We start from the raw sequence: 25,683 nt of genomic DNA on the forward strand, positions 1-25,683 counted from the left end.
CACTCGGATGGGTCTCCTTGCGTTATGTGACTCCAGGTGCATGGAAACTTCCACGATATGAAGCCAGAGTTCGCAATGTTTGCACCGAAATCTCTTTTAGAGCGCGAGAAAGACCCCATTCTAGACAAAATCTAGAATAATTTCCGGCGCCGGGAGTTGTTTTGGGTGGCGGTGCATGACAGGCCGAAAAAATTTCGGAGGGGGGGGGCTGAAGCCACATAAGCCCCCCCCCCCCCTGGCTACGCCCTGGCACCAAGATATTAGGCACATCTATATGAGCTCAGCAGTAATCGACGAAAGGGTTGGTATAGCCTGGCACTGCGGCGAGGATGACGCAACAAAGACAGAGGTCCTTCATAGGCGACCTGCTACAAGAAAGGCGGAGTTACGTACGAGCAAAGTAACGCTCACTCGTTGCGCTTATTTGTTGTGGCCGAGCGCCCGACACGAATATGTGCACAGACTGACAGGAGGCCGTCAGAGCGTGAGGGTGTCGCAGGACATAGAGTAAAAAAGATTAGGCGACTGACGCGTGAGCTGCAAGCATGCGGACATATACTCACTTTACACTGGATTCCCAGCCGTACAATGAGCTGCCAGGAAATCAGCGGGCTCACGAGGCCGCGCGGGTGAAGCTAGTGAACACCTCCGCACAAGGCACACACAAGGCCCCGCGAAAACAGTACAGGAATAGCGCCACAGGAAGAATAACAGTACGACCATGAAGACTGCAGCTGGAAAGGTGAAATCACAACGCAAGACTGCGTTTGAAAACCTGCTGCCTGAAAGGCCTGACCCTATCCTGCAAGGATATGGACGAGTGGCCAAAGTCTGCCTGTGCAGAGGGAAAACTGGCACGGAGGTTGAGGTTAGCGCACTTCCATAAGAGAAGAAGCTGCAGTGCAGCTCACTATTACAGGCACACTAAAGTGAAAAATGATTTCTTCTGCATCAGTAAATTACCGTTCTATAACACCAAAAACACCACTCTTACAACGATAAGACGTTTGGTAAGCCTGAAAAAGCGCAAGAACGAAATACGGGTGGCGACGCCTACTTAAGTTCCCGCACATGGGGGCTGTGACGTCTTGGATTTTGGCCTACTAATTATATATAGCGGTACAGATTGACTACATTTTGTTCTAAAGGAACCAAATATTAAACATGGCAAGTTTCGGGAACCTTTATTCAGCCAACGCGGCCCAAATGCGAAAATATACTTTGGAATGCCTGACGTCACGATCACGTACCGGCGCTGCGGTTTCGGCGCGACATTCGAATACTGATACTTGTACCTTCATTTTCTCATCTAATAATCAAACTATTTGTTTGAAATGACTGCCTGCAGCGTTCTCAAACGATGCTTCATTAGTCTAAACTGATTTATTGCTTCGCTTTAGTGTCCCTTTAAGATGCAGCAGCGGAGCACGCGCACACAACTTCCACCTAGTGTGGAATTTCCCAGGGCCTACGAGGCATGGACGGAAAGTTATCAAGCAGCTTCTACTAAAATGCTACCGCTGGCAAATTTGCAACAGTGGATAAGGCCAAGCGGGCAACCAGAGCCCCGACAACGCATGTTTGACTCCCCCTAAGAAACATGGTTGTTCATGTACTTTTAACCACAACCCTTCAAAAGAACCCCGGTCCCTTCTCCTTTCCCTTCCTCCCCAGATGGTAAATACCAAGATGGAAGGTCGTACCCGTGTATAGGTAATAAAACATTTTTTACCACCATCACCTCCCATTTATGACATAAAATAGTGGTATTAGACACCGCGCTTTATATAACACCTGCTTCATTTCTGCTTTCCCCTGGTAGTAAAATACAGGGTGATAATTTTGAACTTTTATGGAGTTTATAAAAGTAGCCTGTTGCGGATAACGTAATTCTAGTCGTTGAGCTGGATTATTCAGAGAGGCGGATATTGGTTGCATGATAAATAGAAACACCTATTCAACTAATTAACAAAAGTCAATTAACTATTTTTTTTAATTAATTACTTTGTGGCACATATTCCAATTTACCAATTGTAACCGGTGAGTTTGCAAGGCGTACCCACATGGAAGGAATTTACAGAATGACGACTAGAAATACGCCCAAAGGGCGGTCTGCCCTTTTGCATTGGCAGACCGCCGACCATGAAAATGGGCGAAAGAGCCAAAGAAAACTTATTCACTTTAAAAAAGGTGTGCTTCGTACTTAACATGCACGGCCGTTCAGCTGTATAGTGGGCAGCGTGGTGGAGCTGTTCTTGCGTATGGCCTGGCGCTGCAATGGCTGTCAACGCGTGGCGTCTCGCGTTTGTCCCAGGCAACTCCCCCTTTGAACGCATAAGGGGCCTCAGGCTCTCATTCTCCGCTTTCTCTGAGGTACGCAAGGAAGTCAGTATCACAGTACTCCCAATTCGTAAATTTCAATTTGTACCGTAAAGTAATACAGAAGTTAATTAGGGATTTTTCGTGAATTACTTGAACATGTGTTTCGATTTCTCGCGCTAGTAATGTCCGCCTCTTCGAATACTCCGCCTCAAGGACAAGAATTAAGCTATCTGCAGCAGGTGATTTTTTAAAATTACGCAAAGCTTAAATATAATCACCTAGTGTATGAATAAGCGGAAAGAAAGCCGGTGTCAACGTGCTGTCGCAGTTTATTTGGTCCTGTTTGTGCAATGCCATCTGGACCTCCAAATAAGGAAGGAATGCTTCCACCTTCCTCGACACATCCGCACCGTCTAGCGAAGATATCATCGCGCATACGCTTCAGTTTTCACCCATTTGTTAGGCAAACAAAGTTGGTTCGGGTTTATCTCGCTTGCGTGGTATATTTTAGTTTTCATTTCTATTTTTGTTGTGGATCTCTCTTTCAGAAAATCCCGTAGCCCACATTTGGCTCGCACTGCGCTGGCTCCGTTTCCAAACCGGTCGCCGCCAGGATCTCCTCGTACGAGCCGAATCTTCCTCGAGCGTCTCGTTCCGCGTTGTGCCTCGATCGACGACGCACGCTAAGTGGTCGGCAGAAAACGCGCGCAAAATGTTCTCCGCTGTGGAGCGCCACAAACATTCCAGGTCGCGAGTTCGCACTGCACGGTGACTGCCAGTGGCGTAGCCAGAAATTTTTTTCGAGTGAGAAGGGGGTGACGGGGGTTAGGCGGATGTTGTCGCACATCGTTTTAGTCAGGTATCCCAGTACAGATAAATTAAGGGTGGGGGGTGTGGAGGGAGAGAGAGAGATGAAGAGGAAAGGCATGGAGGTTAACCAGATATTAGTCTCCGGTTTGCTACCCTACACTGGGGTTGGGAGATAGGGGTTAGAAAGAGGACAGATAGGAAAGGGTTAAAAAAATTTCACACACAGAGACGCACGAAGGGCGTTCCAGTTAGAGACGTTCACAAAGGTCGGTAGATCGCAAGAAGCGCAGTAGCGCTTGCACGGCCTTCTTCTGCGACGTTAGGTCCCGTCGATGGTGTAAAATTCCTTCTTCCGATCGTGGTCCGTCGTCCAGCTGGTTGAGTTCGTGGCGAAGGGATTCCCTCTGTGGACTGTGCTGCGGGAATGCGCACAAAATATGGACAATCGATTCATGATGGCCGCAGTGGTCACAGTTTGCGGTGTCGGCCATCCCTATGCGGATCGCATAGGCTTTGGTAAAAGCAACGCCCAACCACAGTCGATACAAAAGCATGGCGTTTCCACGGCGAAGCTTTGATGGGACTCGAAGGCCTAATGTGAGATCAAGGAAGTATAGTCGGGAATCACTGAAATGTGGCTCATTCTATTACGACGTGGTGCAGCAAGCTAGCAGGCGGAGCTTCCGTGCTGCGTCAGTTTTAGAAAGTGATATTGGTACGCGGTGGTCCTCAGTATGGGCTGAAGGGGCAGCTTGATCTGCCCGTTCATTGCCGATAATCCCGCAGTGACTTGGAAGCCATTGGAAAGTTATTTCATGGCCTGGATCAGTTATATGGTGCATCGTCTCTGTAATCTGAAACACTAGTTGTTCATGAAGTCCGCGTCGTAAAGGTGACTGTAGAGAGTGCAGTGCCGCCTTTGAATCGCAGAAGATCGCCCACTTGTGTGGCGGTTCATCACCGATGTAATGAAGGGCAGTAAGGCGCGCTGCGAGCACTGTTGCCTCCGATGATGTCGCGTGAGTCGTCCTAAATTAGATGGTTGTAACTTTCGCTGGTATCACGATTGCCGCAGCGGAGTTGTTTGGCAGGACAGATCCATCAGAGTAGATATGCGTAGAGTCCCGGTAGTTCTCGTACAAAAGTAGTAGCGTGAGCTGTTTAACGGCTGGTGATGATAGATCAGCTTTTTCTGTGATGCCAGGTATTATCAGTTTGATATTTCGCTGAGCGAGGCACCATGGAGGAATTGAAGAACTTGCAGCAGGAGTGAAACAAGCTGACAATGATTCACCATGTGCGGTTATCGTTTGGCTGAAAGATGTGCGTGGTCTGTCCGCTGGTAGGGAGGCTAGGTGGTGGCGAGGTGTCCTGGCAAGATGCCTTATATGGGTCCTCAGCGCTTCACTTTCAATGTAGGTCTTGACAAAGTGATCTCTAGCGATTGCTATAGTCGCCATTGTTGATGCACACTGAGGCACGCCTAGGCAGATCCGGAGCGCTTGAGCCTAAACACTTTGTATCGTGCGTAGATTCGTTTTGCCTGTGTTGGTTATTGCTGGCAAGCTGTACTGCCACGCGCCTTATGATGGGCACCCCTCCTTGGCTGCACCCTGGGTTCCTGCCTGACGTGTGCGCTGCTCCAGCACAGAGCTTGAGCAAAGCCGTATATGTACACAGGTTATGGCAGCTGTCACGTTGTTTGAGTGATCGTTTCCCCACCATTCAAGCATAAGAGTGGCATAGCTAGAGGACTTCGCTATACCATCTTGATCGAGACCTCGTTTAAATGTGGCTTCTTGACTATACTGAAGAATGCTCTGTTCATGGCGACTTGACAAGTACAGAACTGAAAAAAAAGAAAGGAAATGTGTTATTCTGCTGCAGTCTTCCTTGTTTCTTTTGGCTTCAAATCTTGTAGCCGTGTCGACACTTGGCTTTCCAGGATGAAAACTGCTAAGTATGTCGGCTTTCAAAAGAATGATTGGTTATGTTAGTAAATGCGTTAGTTGTCAGTGGCGGGATGAATTCCGCATGAATGGGAAAGCTGCGGTGTGAAAAAACTTCGTGTAGTTTGGTATCAGCAGGGAGCTTCGCTACAATAATACGACCTATTAGAGCTTACTATTCAGTTAAACACATTCACAAAAAGCCTATCACACATGAGGGCTCTCTGTCTCTCTCTCTCTTTCTATTTCTTATCTTTCTACCGCCCCATCTCCCCAGTGTAGGGTAGCAAACCAGATTTTCCATTCTAGGTGACCTCTTTGCCTGTCACCCTTTCTTATATATATATATATATATATATATATATATATATATATATATATATATATATATATATATATATATATATATATATATATATATATATATATGTATATGCCGGCCACGGCGGCCGTATGTGTTTTCTTAATTTTTTTTGCAAGGATATATATATATATATATATATATATATATATATATATATATATATATATATATATATATATATATATATATATATATATATATATATATATATATATCTTCCTTTGCAAAAAGAATTTAGAAAACATATACGGCCGCCGTGGCCGGCATTTGATCCCGCAACCTTCGTGCTTAGCAGCCCAACACCATAGATAGAGCAATTCTTTTAGATAGTATGTGAAAGGTGTGAAAGGAAAACATGAACACCTTCATTATCTTCGACAACCGATGTAAACATCCACTCATCGATGTGGCCTGCTTACTATTATTTTTGCGCCCGGCAAGCCCAACAATGTACTTTTAGTTCAAACAATAACAACGAGACCTGGGGCCCTATAACACAAAAGTATTCCAATTTGTTTTTATTGCAATCTTCTGAAGTCAAATTTATGTAACCACTGACGCAAACATAAGGTGGTATCCCGCAGCGTTGTTTGAAAAGTCCAATCAAACGCGCTTCTCGTTTATAGGATGTTACTTTCTTTTGCTTTCAAAGAGAATAAAATTGCCTGCATTGAGGGAGCACTTTTTCTTATCTAATTGGCTGAGAAGAGGCGAGTAGCACGCTCAAGTGGAGAGAGTTTCTATGGAGCCGAGCAAGCACAGTGAATGTAGATAACCGGATGAAGAGGATGGTGCCGGCGTCTGTGATTGGTCCACTTCCCCGTACTTAGCTTGCGGTGGCTGGTCGAAAATCGCAGCGGCGTGCAACGGAAGGTTAAAAATGCCGCTAAAACGGATCCTCAGCAAAGTAAAGTGGGCAGAGCAATGTCGTATGCGTGCTGATAGGTGTCGATAACGTTATACTGCCACGCAAAATTTTTTATTACACGCAAACCAATTCGTGCTCCCCGGCAGCTCTCAGTAGCCAGTGCCACAGCGATTGGCACGCAGCCATCTTCTATTCCTTTCGGAACGGAGCAGTCTCCGGCTATTCAGAAGATTAGTCTCAGTTTCGTTCGGCATATTAATGCGTCTTTAACGCGTACACGTTACTTTGAGGTGGTGAGTTTTCGCGGTTTTGAGGTGCCGCGTGACAGACGGGCACAGTGGGTTGTGGCTCGAAATTTTTTTGACCGATCGCGGAGGGCTGATTGCATAATCGGAATAGAAAAGTTTGGAATAGCTTTACGCTGTAACGCCCCCTTCCCAGTAGGTGTGAAATTCGCAAGCAGCTGGCAGGAACTTCTTTTCTTTCTCTTAAGGCAGAAGCACAACACCGAAATGCAAAAATATCTCCATGTAATATATGCGAGTCTGCAAAACTATGGCATCGGGGCACAGAATGCGATAAATTATACATTTGTAAGCGTATTGTACGTTTACATGCCCATAGAAGAGCTGTCGTGAGAAACGTACGCTTTTGTATCGCGCGCGGGCTTCAAGTAGCTATAACCGTTTGCGTTCTCAACTTTGCGCGAGGGTGGGGAGAACCACCGTCGAGTGAATGGGTTGCGACCTGTTAACTCTCAACCGCTTGTCGCGTATCATTCGGTGTGTCTTCACATGTTACTATCGGTAGCGAGGCTGAAATAGCGGTATGGACTACAGAGGCTAACACGAGTCGTTTCTGACCGCCAAGGTTCGTGACTTTTTCCCTGAATTGGCACCGACAACGGAAAATGCTATGCTTGCATACAATAGAGCACTCTCGACGTCAGTCGACGATAGTTTGCCATAGATTCGTGGCGTGCGCACGCTATCATCGACACAATGACAATAGTGGGGCGATGGTGCGGAATGACCTTTCTTTCTCGATCCATTACCCGCTAGACACCTGACCCCAGATCGATTGTGAAACCCTTGGTTCATTCTGCCTGCTTGTTGCTCTCTTCTTGCATCTCTAATACGTTCATGTAACTCGGCCTGCAGCCAACTTGCAGTCGACGCGTCTTTTCGATGAGGCTGCAGGGTTTCTTTTTTATATATTATTATTCGGTAGACTTGCCGCAAGGCATATTTACCACCAAAAAGAAAGTAGGAAGCGATGGTATTCCAGCAATGAATTAGCACACTTGTTGTCCGTTATCCAACAGGCAAAGTCTGCTGGGACATTCGGCTTTAGTATTGGCACCCTAAGCATATTGTGCCTAATGTCCTTAGCAGCAGGACATGACTACAAGAACTGACTACTGTCCTAGGAACAGCCGCCGCAGAGGCTTAGCGGCTATGGTGTTGCGCTGCTAAGCACCAGATCACGGGATCAAACCCCGGCCGTGGCGGCCGCACTTCCATGGGAGCGAAATGCAAAAACGCCCGTGTCCCGTGCATTGAGGGCGCGTTAAAGATTCCCTGGTGGCCAAAATTAATCCGGAGTTCCCCCCTACGGCGTGGTTCAAAATCAAAATCGTGGTTTTGGCACGTAAAAACCCAGGATTCAAATTCCGCGGTTGACACAGGTGCCGGACACTTAGCACACGTAGGGTTGTCACTTCCAGATTACCAGGCGAGGCAATTCTGCCTACGCGTTTTCATCTTCCCAGCCGCGTTCACATAGAGAGAGAAATCATAAGGGAAAGGCAGGGAGGTTAACCAGGCTAAGCCTGGTAGGGTACCCTGCACTGGGGAAGGGGGAAAGGGTTGTGGAAGAGGAGAGGGAAGAAAGAAGTTCACAGTTTGCGTTGTTACACACGCAAGCGTTCATCGCTGAGGCAGTCACAGGCGGTCATACAGGCTGGTGCATTTCAAGAAACGCCCCAGCGCCCTTGTGGCCTTGCACACAGCAGACGCACGAGGCTACAGGCCCAATAGCCCCTCTGAGAAAGGCCTGTCGTCTTAAGTTCCCCAAAGCTGTCCCAATTGCACTTCTCTCATCTTCATATATGGGGCAGCCACACAGGCGATTTTTGGTCGTTTCTTCGACCCTATATGCGTTCAGAAAAGTGCATTGCACTTCCATGCTCGTCACACGCTCGATATAATCTCAGTCCAAGGACGCAAGCACACAGATCCGTTGAAGGCTAAGCGCGTTGTCGCGAACTTTATCGCGCGTTACCAGTGCTCAGGTTCTACTCCATTTCAGGTTATGTACTATTGCATCTTAGCATAAAGGTGCTGCAAGCTTTAGTTATTAGGTTTTCAGTGCTAGCGACGTGCACATGTAAAAGATAAAAGAAAAGAAGCACGACTATATAAACGTTCAATCACAATATATTTGTCATGCCGTCCATACCCTGCAAATTTTATGAGATCATGTTTCCAAGAGGATTTGCTGCAGGGATAGTTGGAAAGATAGCCATTTAGAACGAAAACAGGAGTAACTAACGGGATAAGACAAGAAGACAAACATCTCTCTCCTTTTTCCCGTTAGAGGGCACTGTTTTTGTTCTAAATGACTACGCTTCCACCATCTCTAATTTCAGTTATCTGGTGATGACGGACGACTGTTATACACTGACATGTAAATAAATTTCCTCAGGTCTGCGGGACATAATAAACGAATAAAAAGAGGGCATCTACGACACGGAGCATTCGCAGACAAGTGAAAAAAAAAAGAAAGTTTAAACTGTTCTTTACAAACAAGTTCTATTGTCTTGCAACCAGCACAACGTTCGGCAGCACTCCTACAAAGGCACAAAGAAAGTTGTACCACTCTCCCGCTGGCGGCACGTGATGCAAGCGCCAAGCTCGGAGGCAGCGAGCGTACCTTCAATCGTTCGCAGAGTCTGCGGCCTCTGGCCTGCGCTTAAAGCTCTTCTGACCCGAAAATGAAAGCGGGACAGCCAGTCAGTCCCTGCGAATGTGGCATTCGAACTAAGCCCCGTAGGCTGTCCCGATACTTTACATACATTGATTGCACTTTGATGCTCCACAATTTGTAGCGGGGACTTTTCACTTGCGTTTGTCGAAATAACGCCCACCTATAGTCTCACCTTTCGTTAAGGCAATCAAGTTCTCTACCATTATTCTCCTTTGGCTTGCTTAGCAGCGTCACAGCGCTGCCGGACTCACACGTAAGCTTATCCGCAGTGAGTTTTTGTTTTTGTGTTCCCGAATGGTCACTCTCTCGGTATCCACCCGCACTGTTTTAGAAGAGTGCGTAAAGAGACTTTATATTTCATGCACAAGGTGTGTCGCATGCACATTTATTGAGTTGTACAATAAGCACACACAGAAACACACTCACTATCTCTCTCTCCCACACACCCGCACGCACGCACTTTTGAGTGCACTCTGAGTCTTCAGTCGTAGTAGTACTGAAGTGCATCCTGGTGAAGTTACGTAAGTTAGTTTCTCCGAATGCATTGGTAGTAAAGTAATCACTTGTTTTGTAACAGGTCTTCGCCCATTGCTAAGCGGCGATATGCTCGTGACTGCGCATAATAAGCTGCCTAGTGTTTGCCTGTGATTACGCAAATATTGGTTGTTTACTTCCAAGCACACCATAATTATAAATACTATAGCTATATCTCCTGGCGATCATATTCCGTAATTGATTCCCCATATGCAAGCTTTCTGGGTCCTTTGAACCGTAAAGACAAGAAAGAGAGACCGAATTCATAAGGGAAAGGCGGGGAGATTAACCAAGCTGAGCCCGGTAGGCTACCCTGCACTGAGGAAAGAGGAAAGGGGATTGAAATATCTTTAAAGAACCCTGTGGTAAGGCGTTTTTGTAGATTAGGTCACTTCCGAAGCACACGTCCCCGCAATGTCTTATTTCTGAGTGTACTAGCTAGCGTTTGAATGCTTGAAATGCGACGTTTATTACGCGGATATACAACTTTCCCGGTGAAGCGAGTATGTGCGCTGCCATTACTTGCTCCTCTGGGCGCATGATACGTATACCCGACTCCATTCTGGTCGTAAGCCCCGTTCGCAACTGCGCTCACAACCGACACGCCTTCAATCAGTCTTTCTGCTCAGTGGCGCCCTCTCTTGTTGCATTTTTCCCCCTTGCATTACGTTTTCTTCTTCCAAATGGTTGACGCACTGTCTCATAAAGAAGGACTCTGCGGAGCGGAGCTTACAACACAGTATATGATCCGTCAAACACATCTAAATAAAGAAGAAAGAAAGAAAGAAAGAAAGAAAGAAAGAAAGAAAGAAAGAAATTAAAGCAACGAAAACAACTTTTATTTCAACAACAGAGATTACTAACTCGACGACAACGCAGCATTATGAAGTGATAACGATTATTCACTCTCATTATCTAGCAAATTTCAGTGACTTTACAAATGTTAATTGATGACAACCTTGACTTGAGACAACTTTCATTTCCATCGTATCCCCGTAAGTGTGTACTTAGCAAAGTACCCACGTGCCAACTGCTATTGTGCCACTGAGAAAATGCGTTGCTCACAAGATGTAGACCTGCGCACTCACGAGGTCACGTGCTTTCGTTGAAGTCGATGGCAGCTGTCCTTTCTGATATTTCAGACACCGTAGCAACTCTAGATGATAATATATGCTAAAATTAGGTCAGCTCCTACAAACAGAGTAACTTCATGAGTCCGATGGGGGTGAAATGCAAAAAGGACTCAGGTACTTAGATTTAGGCGCACGCTAAAGAAGAACCCCCGGTGGTCACAATAATTCCGGAGTCCCCCACTACGGCGTGCCTCCTAATCATATTGTGGCTGTCGCACTTACTACCCCAGATTTTTTGTTTCAGCTTCATGAGCCAAAGTGCTCAGTCAGGCCATGACCACAGTATCGATCATAATATTTTTGGAACAGGTGTTACATGCAGTATGATCAAGTCTTAATGATGGATTCACACGGCGGACCGCATCGCTGATTCAGTCTAAGGCGAGGGTGTCGTGGCTGAGGTGCAATGAATCGCGCCGCCAGCAGCTCGTTTGCGGCATCCTTGCATGCGGCGTATTCAGCGGCACTGAGCCACGTAATGCTCGTCTGCGGAATTCGGCTCATTGTCTGAATTCAGTTTAGGGGAAAATAAAAACGCCGTAACTGGGCAACATCCGTTCAGCTTCATCAGAAAAAAGAACATTTAAAAAGTGGCTGAGATAAATAGGTTAGGCAGACACGCCTACGCAAAAAAAAAAAAAAATCTATGCAGGTGTTTACGCCATAACTCAGCTGTAATCGATGACATAACACTAACCTTGTATATATATACTGTGTGAGTACCGGCGATCGAAAATTGACGACTACCTTAAGTATTGGAGGCGTGCATGCAGTTTCAACGTCTTACCTTGACAAAGTCTGCGACATCACTATGGCGCATTAATTTGCCCATCTCCTGTCTTTGTGTACTGTTTTTCGCATGCTCCGTTCAATATCGCCCACAATTTCAGGCTTTGTCACCGTCCTTTTCACGAAATACGCATAAGACTTACGGAACACAATAGGTGCCACGAAGCAAAGTGAAAGTACTAAATAACGCCAAGCAGCTGAAGTATGAGCCAAGCAACGACTGCCTTTTACAACTTTCTTTAAAGGGACGCTTTCTTTGTCTATCCTCCTGGCTTTGGCGGGGAAGCTACTGCTACTGTCTAGCACTAGGTCGGTCGGCATCGCGGCGTACACACGTGGTTGTAGATAGTATACGAAGGTTATATCTACGCCGAATGCTATAGTATCACCAAACGGACTGATATAACTCATGTATGCTGACCGACAAACTAGTGCCAGTAAGCGCAGCTCTGTTCTGCGCAATAAAAAAAAGTCTACATAAAAGTTGAACATATAATGTCGGCTCATAGGTATCTCTAAAGCCCACTGACCACTTAACAGAACAGCGTAGTGCATCGAACGAATTATTTGATTTACTTAATTTTCTTTTATTTCGCCATTCGGTATGTACACCCGGCAACAAAGTATTGCAAGGCACGAGATTTGAGAAAAAGCTTAATATCTCCGCAGCCTCCCAACGCGCCCTGGTATTTGCATTTCGGGCCTCGACTAGAATATGCTAACACTGTAGTATACAGTTTTACTGGCTACTGCTACAGGCTGCTCGGGAGCTGAACGTTTTCGGAGATCCCGTGGTCCGTAAACTTTTGTCGCTGGGTGTACAACTGGGTGTAGAATGGATATGTGCCATTACAGAAAAGAAGGTAAAAAAATCCTTAATTATGGTTACATATGTATCGTACTTTTGTGTGCATACAAGTTTCATCACTATTCTTCCCTCGACAGGCATCATACATGGCCTTCGCCCTCGTAGCATCCTTTCGTAGACGTATCGCAATCCACCTGGTTTGGTGTTTGCGTTTTTCGGCATAGCTTGTGAGCGACCAAGAGCATGAACGTAACAAAAGGGCAGGAGATTAAAGTTGTGATCATTGTGGCATACTAGCATTAAAATTGCATGAGCTTGCACGCTTTACAGGATGAGAGTAAACACAGTTGTATGCATAGGTGGTTAGTTGTAGAGAACTTAATGCACGCAGCTTGCTAAAAAAGCTCCACTCCACAGATTCCATGATGTACGCTGGATTTACACATTCTTTTTATTCCGTTTCTTTTTTTTTTTTTTGCATGACAGTTTCTTACCATTAGCCAAGCAACGCAGATTTCTTGCGGAATCTGGTTGGAAAACATTAAACAAAATTTTCACATTAGCAGGAATGTGCCCGCGCCCTTCGTGCCTACTGAATACTCGCTTATGTTTTGAGTCGCAGATGTCGGCTTGTGTATGCACGTGGTTCTGTGCGTGAGCGCGCGGTCGCGTGCGTTGGCAACGTGTATGTCGTGACTGCTGTGGGCGCGCATCCTTGAAGGAAAAGGAAGCAGGAAGTGCGCACAGATTGAGAACGCCTCTCGGGGAGGATATGCAGGACGAGCGGTCGCCGCAGACAAGTGCCCTTTGGCGGCACCCACAGCCGCGCGCAGTCGTCCTCGCAGGTGCGTACTTGGGGAACAGCGCACCTGGGCGGTCATTCGCCGACACGTGAACGCACCTGAACAGCGTAACATTTCGAGCCACCACACCGACCCGAGCAAGCAACTTCTCCCCAGTGTAGACGATATTGAAACTATATATACGGTGTGTAGCGCCGAGACAAGCGCCATCTCCTTTTCCTCTTCTCCCGGAGCTTCGAGAAAAAACTCGTAACAAATGTGCGCGCCTAAACTAAACGTCAGGAAACTATCGAATCGGGCCGCGCAGATCCCGCGCACCGCTTGCCGTTTCATCCCGGCTGCTTTCCTAGTGGCGCCTCTGCTGCAGTGCGTAGTCGGCTTGGTTGCACCATTACAATCAATGTCGAATCGTAGGAAGCGTGTGTGTCAAATTCAGAATAGACGTCTCACGTTTTAGAAAGGGACGATTCAAGTCGATTGCTGGGCTTATTTTACGCTCGTGTTGTCAAGGGGTCCTTGTTTTCTAAGGCAGCTGTATTAAAACAGCTCGAAGGAAAATATACTGGTTTACGAATAACAGTTTCAGAAGTGCGCAAGCTGTGCTGTTGTGTTGTATTTTATTTTTTACATTTAGTGCTACGAAAGCGAAGCTGGCGTTTCTAAGGTCTACTAGGCCCAACGAAACTTTGTAAATAACATTATGAGGTATGTGCGTGGTTGCAAGCATGTGTGATCACTGTGTATGCCGTAGCTATCACCCAGTACCCGGAGTAGAATGCCTGGCGAACAGTCAGGTTAACATCTCAAGATTTTTGTTAAAGTCCATCTATCTATCTATCTATCTATCTATCTATCTATCTATCTATCTATCTATCTATCTATCTATCTATCTATCTATCTATCTATCTATCTATCTATCTATCTATCTATCTATCTATCTATCTATCTATCTATCTATCTATCTATCTATCTATCTATCTATCTATCTATCTATCTATCTATCTATCCCTCTCTTTATTTTTTTTTTTGTTAATGACCGTTTTGCTGTCGTAATCGGAATGGGCGCTGAGAACCGAAACAGCGTGAGGCAATCCACTAAAGAGCCAATAACAAAATATTTTTGTTTCATCAGTAGGGATTTTTTTGTGTCAAACGCATAGCTTTTGCCTAGAGCGACAACATCCTGTGCAACTAAAATAATGAGTCGCTGAGGCATGCATTTTGGCATGCTTTTTGATTATTATTATTTTTAGCGGAAATTTGTGGCAAATAAACATGACGATTACTGCGACTGACAAGACCAAAACTGCGTGAAATAAATATTAATAACTATCGCTCTCACTCTCTCGTCTCAGGCCTTTTGGTGCGCATCAGGTTGTCCCAATTATTACGCAGTTTTCAACTACCCCTTGTCTCATGACAGGGGTAGTTCGAGCTCGCTGTCGTGTATGCAATAAAATTTGTACAACCTTAAGGTTGAGGGCGGTAGCCATCAAGCCCCAGGTAAGCGTGTTAAATGTTATGCTGTTTATAAGGATTAGCCGAGCCAAGCGTTCTGTGCTGCCTCTTTCCGTCGGCGGTGCGTGACCTTGCTGAACGGTGAGGTTGGCGGGCAGATTCGCCGGAAGGCAACGCGAAAATGACGCCCGCTTCCCCTCGAACGAGTAAGTGTGAACACTCCTTAGAGGGACACTAAAGAAAACATTGAGTTAAAAATAGACTGAAGTTAGCGTATGCTCCACCAGGTGACATTTACCAAGGATGGAGGCTTGGATATATGACTGAAAACGTCGTAAAATAAGCTACGGGCAGCGACGCTGCCTTGATGTTACATCACCAGCAGCCCGTGATCTCACAGATAATAGGTACGTCTCACCGAATATGTGTATCTGTAAAATGATAAAAGTTACTCCACTGCCTTCCAAAATGAATGATGACACAACTTGGCCGCTTTGGTAAACGTTTGTGTCCAAAAAAATATTTATGCGGCCTTACTTAATGAGTCTTTCTGATGAGCCTTTCTAAGATATTGTGCTTTCCTTTTTTTAATGGCTGTTAATATTATTCCTGTGGCGTTTATTCTGTTGAATGTCACATTATGGTGTTCATCTTCAGGCGCCAGTTCTAGGTTCTGCCATCTTACAATTGTGTATACCAAAAGAAAATGATAAGAAAAGACCAAATTACTGCAAAATCACTGATGTGCCATCACACGACACGTGTGTTTTAGTAAATAAAAGATGGGATGCGTAAAGTTAGTTTTTTTCTTCAGATAAACTACCCTTTCCTAAGCAATAATAATAATAATAATAATAATAATAATAATAATAATAATAATAATAATAATAATAATAATAATAATAATAATAATAATAATAAGAAGAAGAAGAAGAAGAAGAAGAAGAAGAAGAAGAAGGAAGGTTTTAAGTAATAAATTGCATGTCTAACAAGATTTCGTGTCACAGTTGAGCATTTCTTTCAAGAAATAATGCCAAGCCAGCACCTCATATTGACGTCAGTGAATTTAATTGTCTTGAATGTGGTGGCGGGGTATCTCAATGAGCGAAAACTAATTCACTGAGCAAGAAGAGGCACACTGACCTGGGTCCTCTCAATGATCGCATACTGCTTTTGCCGCTCGTAGAACATTAAACACGCCCTAATACCTGAGCTCTAGAGAGAACGTAGTGAGAACCCTGAAGCACAATACGTTTGCGTCAATAGTTATTTGAGTAAATGAATGCGTGCCCGCACACACGCATGAAACACAGGCGCTCAGGTACGCACACAATTAGCGAGACAAAAACACTTATGTAGCCCAAGCAAGTACATAATAGATAATGGGACGTACCACGGTTCTCTTTTCAATTCTGCGTTGTCTTGAAGAAATGCGAAACCACTGGCACGTACAGCTGCCATACTCAAAACGCATGCAGATGAATTCAGCCAGTTGATCTACAGAACGGTCAGGCACTGGCATTTGTGTTGTATTTCGTACAGAAGTTTTTCATGTCTTCGTGGTGAATCAATAAAATACTGATGCTGAATTCACTGTTATGCAAGTGGCACCGCGAAAGCTGTTTTCCCCGCGTTCCGTAACGAATCAGTGGAAAGCTAGAAACGACGCTTGAGTTTTAGAACAAATACGCAAGTCGCTATTGTAGATAAAGAAGCAACCTTAGCCTACACCAATAGCTTTCACGTGTTGTAGTTAGAACGTGTGCGTCTAGTACAAACCCTTAAGCATAAAAACAACAACAATGAAATATCAGAAGTGAGAAAACACAAATCGACAGGATGTTGAAAGAGGGGACGGGAATAATACGGAGTAGCGATGCTCGGCTCGAAAAAAAATAAGGTTGAAGTGCGAGTCAGTGAACCGAGTACCCTGTGCCAAAGCGGGTGTCTTCGACATTCCAGCCGCATAGTCCGCCGTTGGTCGCCGTGCGCGTCTTTCCTGAGCCGTTTGTCACTTGTTGCAACGCGGCAACTAAATTTATCGTAAACGAATAGCGCTCACTGTCAGAAGAGGCAAATGGGCGAAACGCGAGAGGCTGTGTCTAGCCTGGTGCCGGAGGGCATTACAACCGGGCAGCAGACCGTGTCGCAGTTAACCCACTTTTCGACGCGAGCCATTTATGAAAGCGGCAGCCAGTGCAAGCGGACTTATCCAAGACGGTCGACTTGGCCGCCCGAGGGCTATGATTGCTTTCGACATTCCAAAAGCGATGGCATTGTCCTTCTCGAAGTTCAAAGAAAGGCAAAATATATAAAAATGAAAAGAACTGCGCGTCGGCGTAAACAAACGAAAGACTTAATCGATAGGTCTAAGAAACAGGTTTTAAACACAAATGAAATTACCGTCCCGAAAAAGCGTGCGACGAACCGTTCTCCTCTCCGAACGTGGCTCTCGCGCCGAGCACCGTGTATTTAGTTTGCGCAGTAGAGTCGCGTGACTCTGGGAAAGGCGTTCGGAGGCTGAATTTACACGGCTTTCTGTCCTATATTGAAACTTTCCGTCACTGGCGAAAAGTTGCCGTCATCATTTATTGGCATCGGTTCTTTCGAGGCTCACTGCTTGGGAAATGCGGGCTCAGAATCAGAAACGTTAAGTAAACGTGCTCTAAAGCTTAGCCTTCCATAGAGAACACCATGTCACGCTTACGCTGCGCTTTTCTTATTTTTTCCAGACGTCTAGTAGCGGGCGAAAAAGTACACATCTATAGTTGCCAACCAACGCAGCTCTCTTTCTTGGCAAGTGTTTATTTGTGCTCGTCATAAAAAGGCAAACTCCCGTGTCTGCTGTGACTATGAGTCGCAATGATTCGTTAGCATTTTTTTTTAATCTGACAAAGGAAGCACGTATTAGAACTTTTACACAAATTAACGTATCTTATGTCAACGCACGTTGGGTAAATTATGTGGGCGTATCGTAAGCATACATTTGTCATAGAAGCTGTCAGAAGTTAATACCAGGCTGTCTTCACGTATCGCAAATGCGATATTTGGTAGCGGCGAAACTGTAACTAGGTCAATCAAATACTTTGAGGACATACTTTTAGGTGAGTGCTTCGTCGCTGGCTTGTGTTACATATCGCAGCGACGTTAAGAAGTTAGCTTGTCCATTACACAATGCATTTTCTGTCTATTGGGTGCATATACTGACGACGGAGATTCGTAGATTGGTACAGGACAAACAGTCGCCTAGCGTTCATGTTGCGACCGGCAACGCGCAAATCAAGGTACGGGAGTAACGTTTGGTAGATATTTTGAACGTTGCTCTTCACTCTGCGACTTGCTAGTGGAAAACCGCGGCACACAAAAACAACTTTATAGGGGGGGGGGGGGAATAAAGAAAAAGGAAAAAAAGAAACCTGATGTTGCCGGCATATTAATTAGATAAGCATATGTAGGAAAGAAAACGTACGTAATATGCATATGAAAACTTCTGTGCAAAGACGTATGTAGAAAGAGTTGCGCGGGAAACTCCCACATGATAACACCACTAAAGAACCGCTCTTAGAAGTGACAAACAAACAAACAAACAAACAAACAAACAAACAAACAAACAAACAAACAAACAAAAAAACAAACAAACAAACAAACACGCATGCAAGCAAGCAAGCAAGAAATGCCTGTCCAGTGTAAAGAATAGCCTGTTCGTCTTTTGCCCTAGCGACGACCTCTGGTTGGCCGCTACGGGAAACAGGATCGTAACGGAGACGCCCCATGCATACGAGGTGGCCTCCGCTCCCGACATCGCCTTGTGATTATGGGGTCTCCGCGAGAGCTTATAGCAACGCAGACAAGGCACGCGCAGGTGGACGCGCCGTAGGAGTTCTCCTTTCTGTGTATTCCTTAAAAGCTGCGAGTGTCCTACATCTTACTCCCCTGCTTGCCACGAGTATATTTTTTGTTACAGTATAAACACACACACACGCACAAACACACTCATCTCATGAACGAACGCACACACGCACACACAAGACGTATCGGTTGGACCATCTTGTTGAGCTTCTTCCTGCGTAATTTTTGTGGGCTCACGTGACCAACCAAACAGGTCGGCAAGTGATCCTGGCACCTGTATGGCGGCCTCCTCGCGTTGCTAGCGTGCGGTAAGCGCTTAGGCGGCGGCATGCGAATGCTTCGAGGTGGCCATTTCGTGGCAGTTCAGAGAGTCATGCAAGAGTTCCTTGTCCATCTTGTACGGCGTGAAGTGCTAGGCGCTGATACAGTGCTTATACGTTGTGCCGGGGAGCCTCTTGCACTTGTCGCATGTGTTGGGTCACTTGAGTTTTGCCCTTCAAGCACGGCTTCAGCTTTTCAAGACAATGCCTATCTTAGCGAGTTAGCTCCATTTTTCCGAATCGGGTATCTGAATATCTAGATTTATTCGTGGACTGATGTCGAAGATAGTGGACAGATCCCGAAGGTAACGCCGTCAAAATATTCGTGCAGTCCGACGCTCCTCCTACTCCACTCAGGCGCCGTATGCCGTCACAACACCGCATCTCCAGCCCGAACTCGCACAGGCAAAATTGTCTTCCATGCATCGACTGCACCTGGACGTTGAATCCCCTTGCAACTTTTTTGAATATCATTTTCGTGAAGCTCCCTCACGCGTAGTTTGTGCTGTAGATTCGAGGTTCATCTCTGGGTGTGCGCACAGTTAGCGTCATCTCTGCCGACCTTTCTTTCTCTCTTTTCATCACTTTTTTTTATTAGTTATCACAGTACCCACAGCGCCTGATTGACATTACGGGGGGGGGGGGGGGGGGGGAGTGCATATATCAATGACAAATAAAAGCAGTTAATATAGAACACATTAAGAGAAAAATCACACTTCAGGGCAAATCGCAGACTCAAAAAAAGATAAGCAGAGCATAATCGTACATGCGCGAAGCGAAACAAAGCGGTTTCGGTGACGCAAGCACAAAGTACAGAAAGGTACTGCAAATCACACGGCTGAAGCAAAGGCATCACTTGAAGATAGTGATACAACATCACGAGGCAACCTGTTCCATTCACTGACCGTCTTAGGAAAAAAGACATCAATAAAAGCTATGTTCTACATCTATACCGTTTAATCTTAAGTAGCTGATCGCGCCTTCCAGAAGTGTACTCTGGTGCCTTTATGTAGCTAATCCCGATTGAGGCCGCTGTTAACTAATTTAACTCACTTAACTCATTTCCACATCGTAGGGTAGCAAACTGGACGTACGTGTAGTACGATCTCTCCGCTTTTCCTTATCTTTGCTTCCTTTCTCGCACTGTCAGGTTGAGGAGGGTAAATTTCCCGAAGTGGTCTCAGTGTCGACATGATGAACCGTTCAGTAACAACGCCGAACGTGGTTTGCTCCTGGCTTTGTGTTGTTAGGCGCATAAAAGAAATCAGTGCCCGAGGAAATAAGGGCGCAAAGGCTCAGTTGAAATACTTTTGCGACGGTGGCCTTGTATAAACGTGACTCTCCAAACTAGGTAAGGTTTTCAAAACCATAAACCCAAATCTGGGTAGAGACGCGTTATCGAAGTATTCATTTCTTTTTGTACTTTTTGTTGAAAACTCGATGACTTCGAGTACTATACGTTCTTAAATCTTGAACCAGACAACACTATCAGAAATACCGCGTATAAGTACGGGAACTCTTGCCTCCGAAGTACGACAACTGGTCATGTTTGCATTGAAGCCTTCGACAGCGACTGGTGTACAGAACGTGCTGGTTCATCGTACGTATGAATCGTTTGCTCAAGTTCTAGATAAAAAGAAAAATTCACACACGCGTCAAAGGAAGGGAAGAAATGCAACTTCCTGCCAGAGAAACGCCTATCTCTAGTTCTCATATTTATAGCAATTCTTTTAAGTTGTTTTATGATATTAGTGAATATTAAGTGCGACGCATGGTAGGGCTCCTATACGTCAATTTACTCGTAGGAGAAGACTTGTAGCCGCGAACTATTTTACTACCATATTTGTCCACAGTGATATCAACTAATGCCAGCACGAGTGTATTTAATGATATCTTACGGGCGTGCGGTGCTGACACAATTTCAGTAACCTTGAAGCAGCGGGCCATCGCACTGCAAAAAGCCTATGGTGATAAAAAATTCAGACCGGACCTCCCCCCCCTCCTCCCGAACACCTTCCAAAACATGAATGACCATCGCTGCTTGCACATTACATTGTGACCATTGGTGTCCCTCATTGCGATGACTCAAGTACGTTACAAAATGTTGTATTTGGTCCCTACGTTCAGTTGGCAGAGCTGTCGATTATCATTCAGAAGATCAAATTCCATTTTTTTAATTATGCTACCGTCTTTGTGGAGGCTTATTTGCCCAACTTTGATAAGAGAACATTAAAATATACCGCGCCGCTACCGACTTGTACTTCACGGCAGCAGTGCTCCGAAACGCATTGCAACGAATCAGCTCGTATTCACATAAGGCTGTTCCGCTAGAGCCATTCGTGAGAGCAAATACCAGCCAATATAGATGTTCGACATATCATTAGTTAAGGGTGCCAGCCAATCACAAAAAAGGAACTTACGAACGAGGGCCCATATTCACAAAAAGCTCTTACGCTAGAATTGTTCGCAAGAGCAAAGTCCAGCCAATCGTGAAGCTGAACATATTATTGGTGAAGGCGGCCGGCCAATGGATGCATCCCTTACGTACGAAAAGCTTTGTGAATGCGGCCAGAGAGGCTTTGTGAAATGATATGCAATGCTGTATCTCTTGTCTGACCGAGTTTTTGTGCGCTGCACAACAACTGGATATCATCGACCATGAAGTTTTGTCATAGTATTACTAGAGCAAAACCTGTCGCTGCTCATTCCACCACTCGGAGAATCACGGGTAGCGACAAATTTTTGGCATTATTTGTCTCGGCTTTGCAGGAAATGCACACTGCGTCTTCTTTATTGTTCTCTGTGGTTTAATCGTGTTGTGCGCTGCCCTGGCAACATTTCTTTAGAAAAGCTCAGTGCTTCGTGTTTGGATTAAATAAATATAGCAAGGCACCTTGACGCTTGTGCGTAACAAAATTTAGACGATATTTGAACAGTAACACTCACTATGGGAAAATTATTGTGGTTGTTTCAGATCATTACTTTCGTACGGCAAGTCTCAAAATACTAGAATGGTAGCATCAGGTGTCTTCGTGGGGCTCATCATTGCTATAAAACTAATTTGCGATGACAAACTAACTTCAAGAAGCGCGATGCGATCCACAATGACGTTAGAAGAGAGGAGGACGAAGTTTGACACCAATCATCATATTGTGCATCTTTCCTCGGTGGATTTAAGAGGAAGCTTTAGCTCGAGTGCTCCTATCTAAATACATGTAAAAGGAGAATTCATTTTCTCGGCAACCACTGCACCAAATTTGACAAGGTTTGTTGCATTTAAAAGAAAAACTTAAACTCTAGTGACTGTTGGTTTCGAATTGTTTATTAAAAATTGGCAAAAATCGAAAATTTTCACAAAACGAAACTATCAAGTTTACAACTCTGTAACTCAACAACGAAATAGGATAATACAATTCTGTGGATTGCATCAAATAGTACATCTAAAGCAGACAAAATTGATATGTTACACATGAATATACAAAAATAGTAATACGGAAATACAGCTTTTGCAGAACCCTTGTAACCAACGTAACAAATTCACGTAATATGTAAATGACATATCGAATTTGTCCTCTTTGAATGACCTTACGGATGCCGTTTACAGAACCGCGATATCTGTTGTTGATGCAGAGCTATGAATTTGTAAACGTTGTGCTTCTATTTTTTTCAAATGGTCGAATATTTAAAAATCTTTTTAACAATATTCAGGCCCTAAATTGAAATTCCGCTTCCAGTTGTCACTGGAATTTAACTTTCTCTCTAAGATGCAACAAATTTCATTAAAATCGGTCCAGGGGTTATCTCAGAAGAACGTTTTTGCGTTTTACATGTATTTGAATAGGCCGCGTCGGAGTTTGGCCCGAGCTAAAGCTTCCTCTTAAACTGCGATGCCGTGCAGGTGCCTTGCACAGACGTTAGCGCCAGCTCTTCTCTCCCTATTTGTTTTAGCATAAGGCTTTAAGTCAGTGACAAGCCCTGACGCGCACCACTAGGTTGCCATAGAGAGAGAGAGAGAGAGAGAGAGAGAGAGAGAGAGAGAGAGAGATAAAGGAAAGATACGCAGCTTAACCAGTGTATATCTCCACTTGGCTACCCTGTAGTGGAAAAAGAAAAAAAAAATGGTATTAAAGACGAGAGAAAAGAAAAGGAAACAAGTAAAGAACACCGGCTACAGTTTGCGCTGACATATAGATGTTATCCCGATCGGTAGCATTGCGGGAGGTTTTGACTTGCGGTCTCACGCTGAAGCGCGATTGACCAATGACGAGTTCACCTTGATCAGTGACTCCCTATCGCTTTTATGGGACTGAAGAGTAAGGTCAAATGTAGGGAAGCTCTCTCTTAGCGTGTTTAACGGCAGATCACAGAACAAGCAAATCGCTGTCGCCTACGGACGCTTTCTTTTCAGCGCAGTAAATAAATAAGACCTCGCGATTGCTAACGAGGTGAAAATAAATATATTTTATGTATTTTATGACGATTTACAAATTTCTGACATAATTATAGGCCAAAACTCGATATTTAAGACATATTAATGAATGAGGAAACGCATTAGGTTCAAAACAAATACTATACCGTGCCTTTTGAATGGCTGCTGGTATCCATGCTGCAGTAGCACCGCCGGAACAAATTTTCTTGTCATCTTTTAAATGGCTTCACCTACGTACATCTCTGTCTATATGTTCTATTCTGGCTTAATTCCTTCTCAATTTTCATTGCCTTTCTAAGATTACACATCCGATGATTTTACGCCAATTATATGTCCTCTGGCCGCATGCTGCTACCTCATACCACCCAAAAGATTCCTGTACTGTACCATGCATAACTTCAAGAAAGAAAGAAAGAAAGAAGGAAAGAAAGAAAGAAAGAAAGAAAGAAAGAAAGAAAGAAAGAAAGAAAAGAGGCTGGATGGGGGGGGGTGAAATCAAGTAATTAATCAAGCACAAAGTCTTTTCAGAACAAATTTAAATTGAGGAAGGAGTGCAATAAAGTTGTGCATGTCACTTGCAGAGCACGAAGCACTGTGCCAAAGGCTGGTAAGTGCAGTTGAGCAAGTTTTCACTGCCACCACTATTTATTTTGTTCTTAACCTGAGGAACATCTAGTCCGATGTAATACGACATGTGCAATGAAACAGTTTCTTACGAAGCGTTTATGTGCACTTATAAACACAAGCAAGAAAAACAAGCAGCAGTTTTATGGAAACAGTGTGGCGCTAAGAAGGTGCCTACAGTGATCAGCCAACCTGTGAACTGTCGCCTGATACCGAAGCCTGAGCTGAACTTACAAGCATACCTAAGTGGTGTTTGCTAAAAATCTGTTTTAGTGAATGATAAATGTGCTGGCGTGGTCATATATGCCAACATCTCACTGCGAACAATTGTACTTAACGAGGCTGCTCGGACACAGTCTGAGCTTTGTGTATAACAATACTCTACAATATTACTTTTTACAATACTTTACAATAAAGCCATATAGTTATTCATAAAAAGCACTGGTCTATGTTGCTTACTTCCAGTATCCAAGAGCATTCGTACGTCGTCAGGCACATCTGAGCATGAACAACATGACATCGCTTTGAGGGGGATAAAACCATCGGAACATGTGAGGTAACCCCAGGCCGTTTCAAAAAGAAGCGTACTAACTATTTAAAACCCCAGTTGGACAAAAGCGATCAGCGGATGCATTTCAGCAAACATCAATGCTTTCATGAGACTGCTAATATGCCCAGCGAAAGCACTGATCAAAACTGACGCGCGCGAATGTTCGCGTTCCGCTAAACGGCATCTGAAATTTTGCAAAATGTTCAAACTACGTATGTTGTTATACCCCGCCACTCTTCGTTGTTTTACGAAGCGCGATAGGCGCCCGGAGAGTACATTAACAAAGCCTAAGACATGGCTGTTTTCCAATGTAAGATGCAAGGAAATATAATGACATTTACAAACGGCAGGCACTAAATTCGATAGATGACATGCGCAAGTACAGCAGCGGTTAGTTCCTTCTCAACAGCTGCGTACTGAGCGCAAGAGCACGTGCACACGGCGAAAACTACTCACGTCTAACGGCCCATCCCCTGAGGTCCCGGAAGGCCTTGAAGGTCTTAAGCAACGCCGTCATGCAGTCAACCGAGACGTCGAGTTCCGACGATCCTTCCACAACGTAGGGGAAGATCTCGTTGGCGACAGCGTCGATGTTGACCTTGGACTTGTTAACTTGATCTTCCCACGAGGTGTTGGTGATCGCGTCTTGGAGGCCCTGAAATGGGCCCTGAGCATGGCCGCCGTTACAGACAGCGACGCACAGGAAGAAGAGGACAAGGACCGCGCAGCCGATGACGCGCCGCTCCATGGCACCACGTATAGGGACCACCTGCCCGAAGAACTTCGCTAAGCGCTGTAGCTGCCGAGCTGGCGAGGGCGATCTCGAAGCGCTCCGCGGTCGTCCGGAGCTGCCTCTGGCAGGGCGCAGAGGAGCCGCTGCATCTGGGCTGCGTGGCCCCAATTATTGACCTGGTTCGCCGCGCGCACTCCGCGCGCAGGTACTTTCTCTGTGTTGCTCACCGCGCTCTCTCGCCCCGCTATCCCGACCGCCGCGCTGGTTCGAAAAGTGTTCCTTTTCCTTCTCCGAGCCGAACAAGATGCGAGAAGGTTCCTCCTTTTTCGTGCCCCTAAGTTCTTTTTCTCTC

The 25,683-nt window shown here is 45.2% G+C and overlaps 1 protein-coding gene across 1 annotated transcript in view; it reads right to left on the bottom strand.

Moving 5' to 3' along the window:
* LOC142579715 (O-acyltransferase like protein-like) overlaps positions 1–25,346 on the bottom strand; it is a 60,673-nt gene extending 35,327 nt beyond the window's left edge. The window contains exon 1 of the mRNA XM_075690245.1: positions 25,055–25,346. Within this exon, the coding sequence (XP_075546360.1) occupies positions 25,055–25,346 (292 nt within the window). The remainder of the gene's footprint in view (positions 1–25,054) is intronic.
* Between the last annotated feature and the right edge of the window lie 337 nt (positions 25,347–25,683).

This window comes from Dermacentor variabilis, chromosome 1 (assembly GCF_050947875.1).
Source record: "Dermacentor variabilis isolate Ectoservices chromosome 1, ASM5094787v1, whole genome shotgun sequence".
NCBI classification, from domain to species: domain Eukaryota; kingdom Metazoa; phylum Arthropoda; class Arachnida; order Ixodida; family Ixodidae; genus Dermacentor; species Dermacentor variabilis.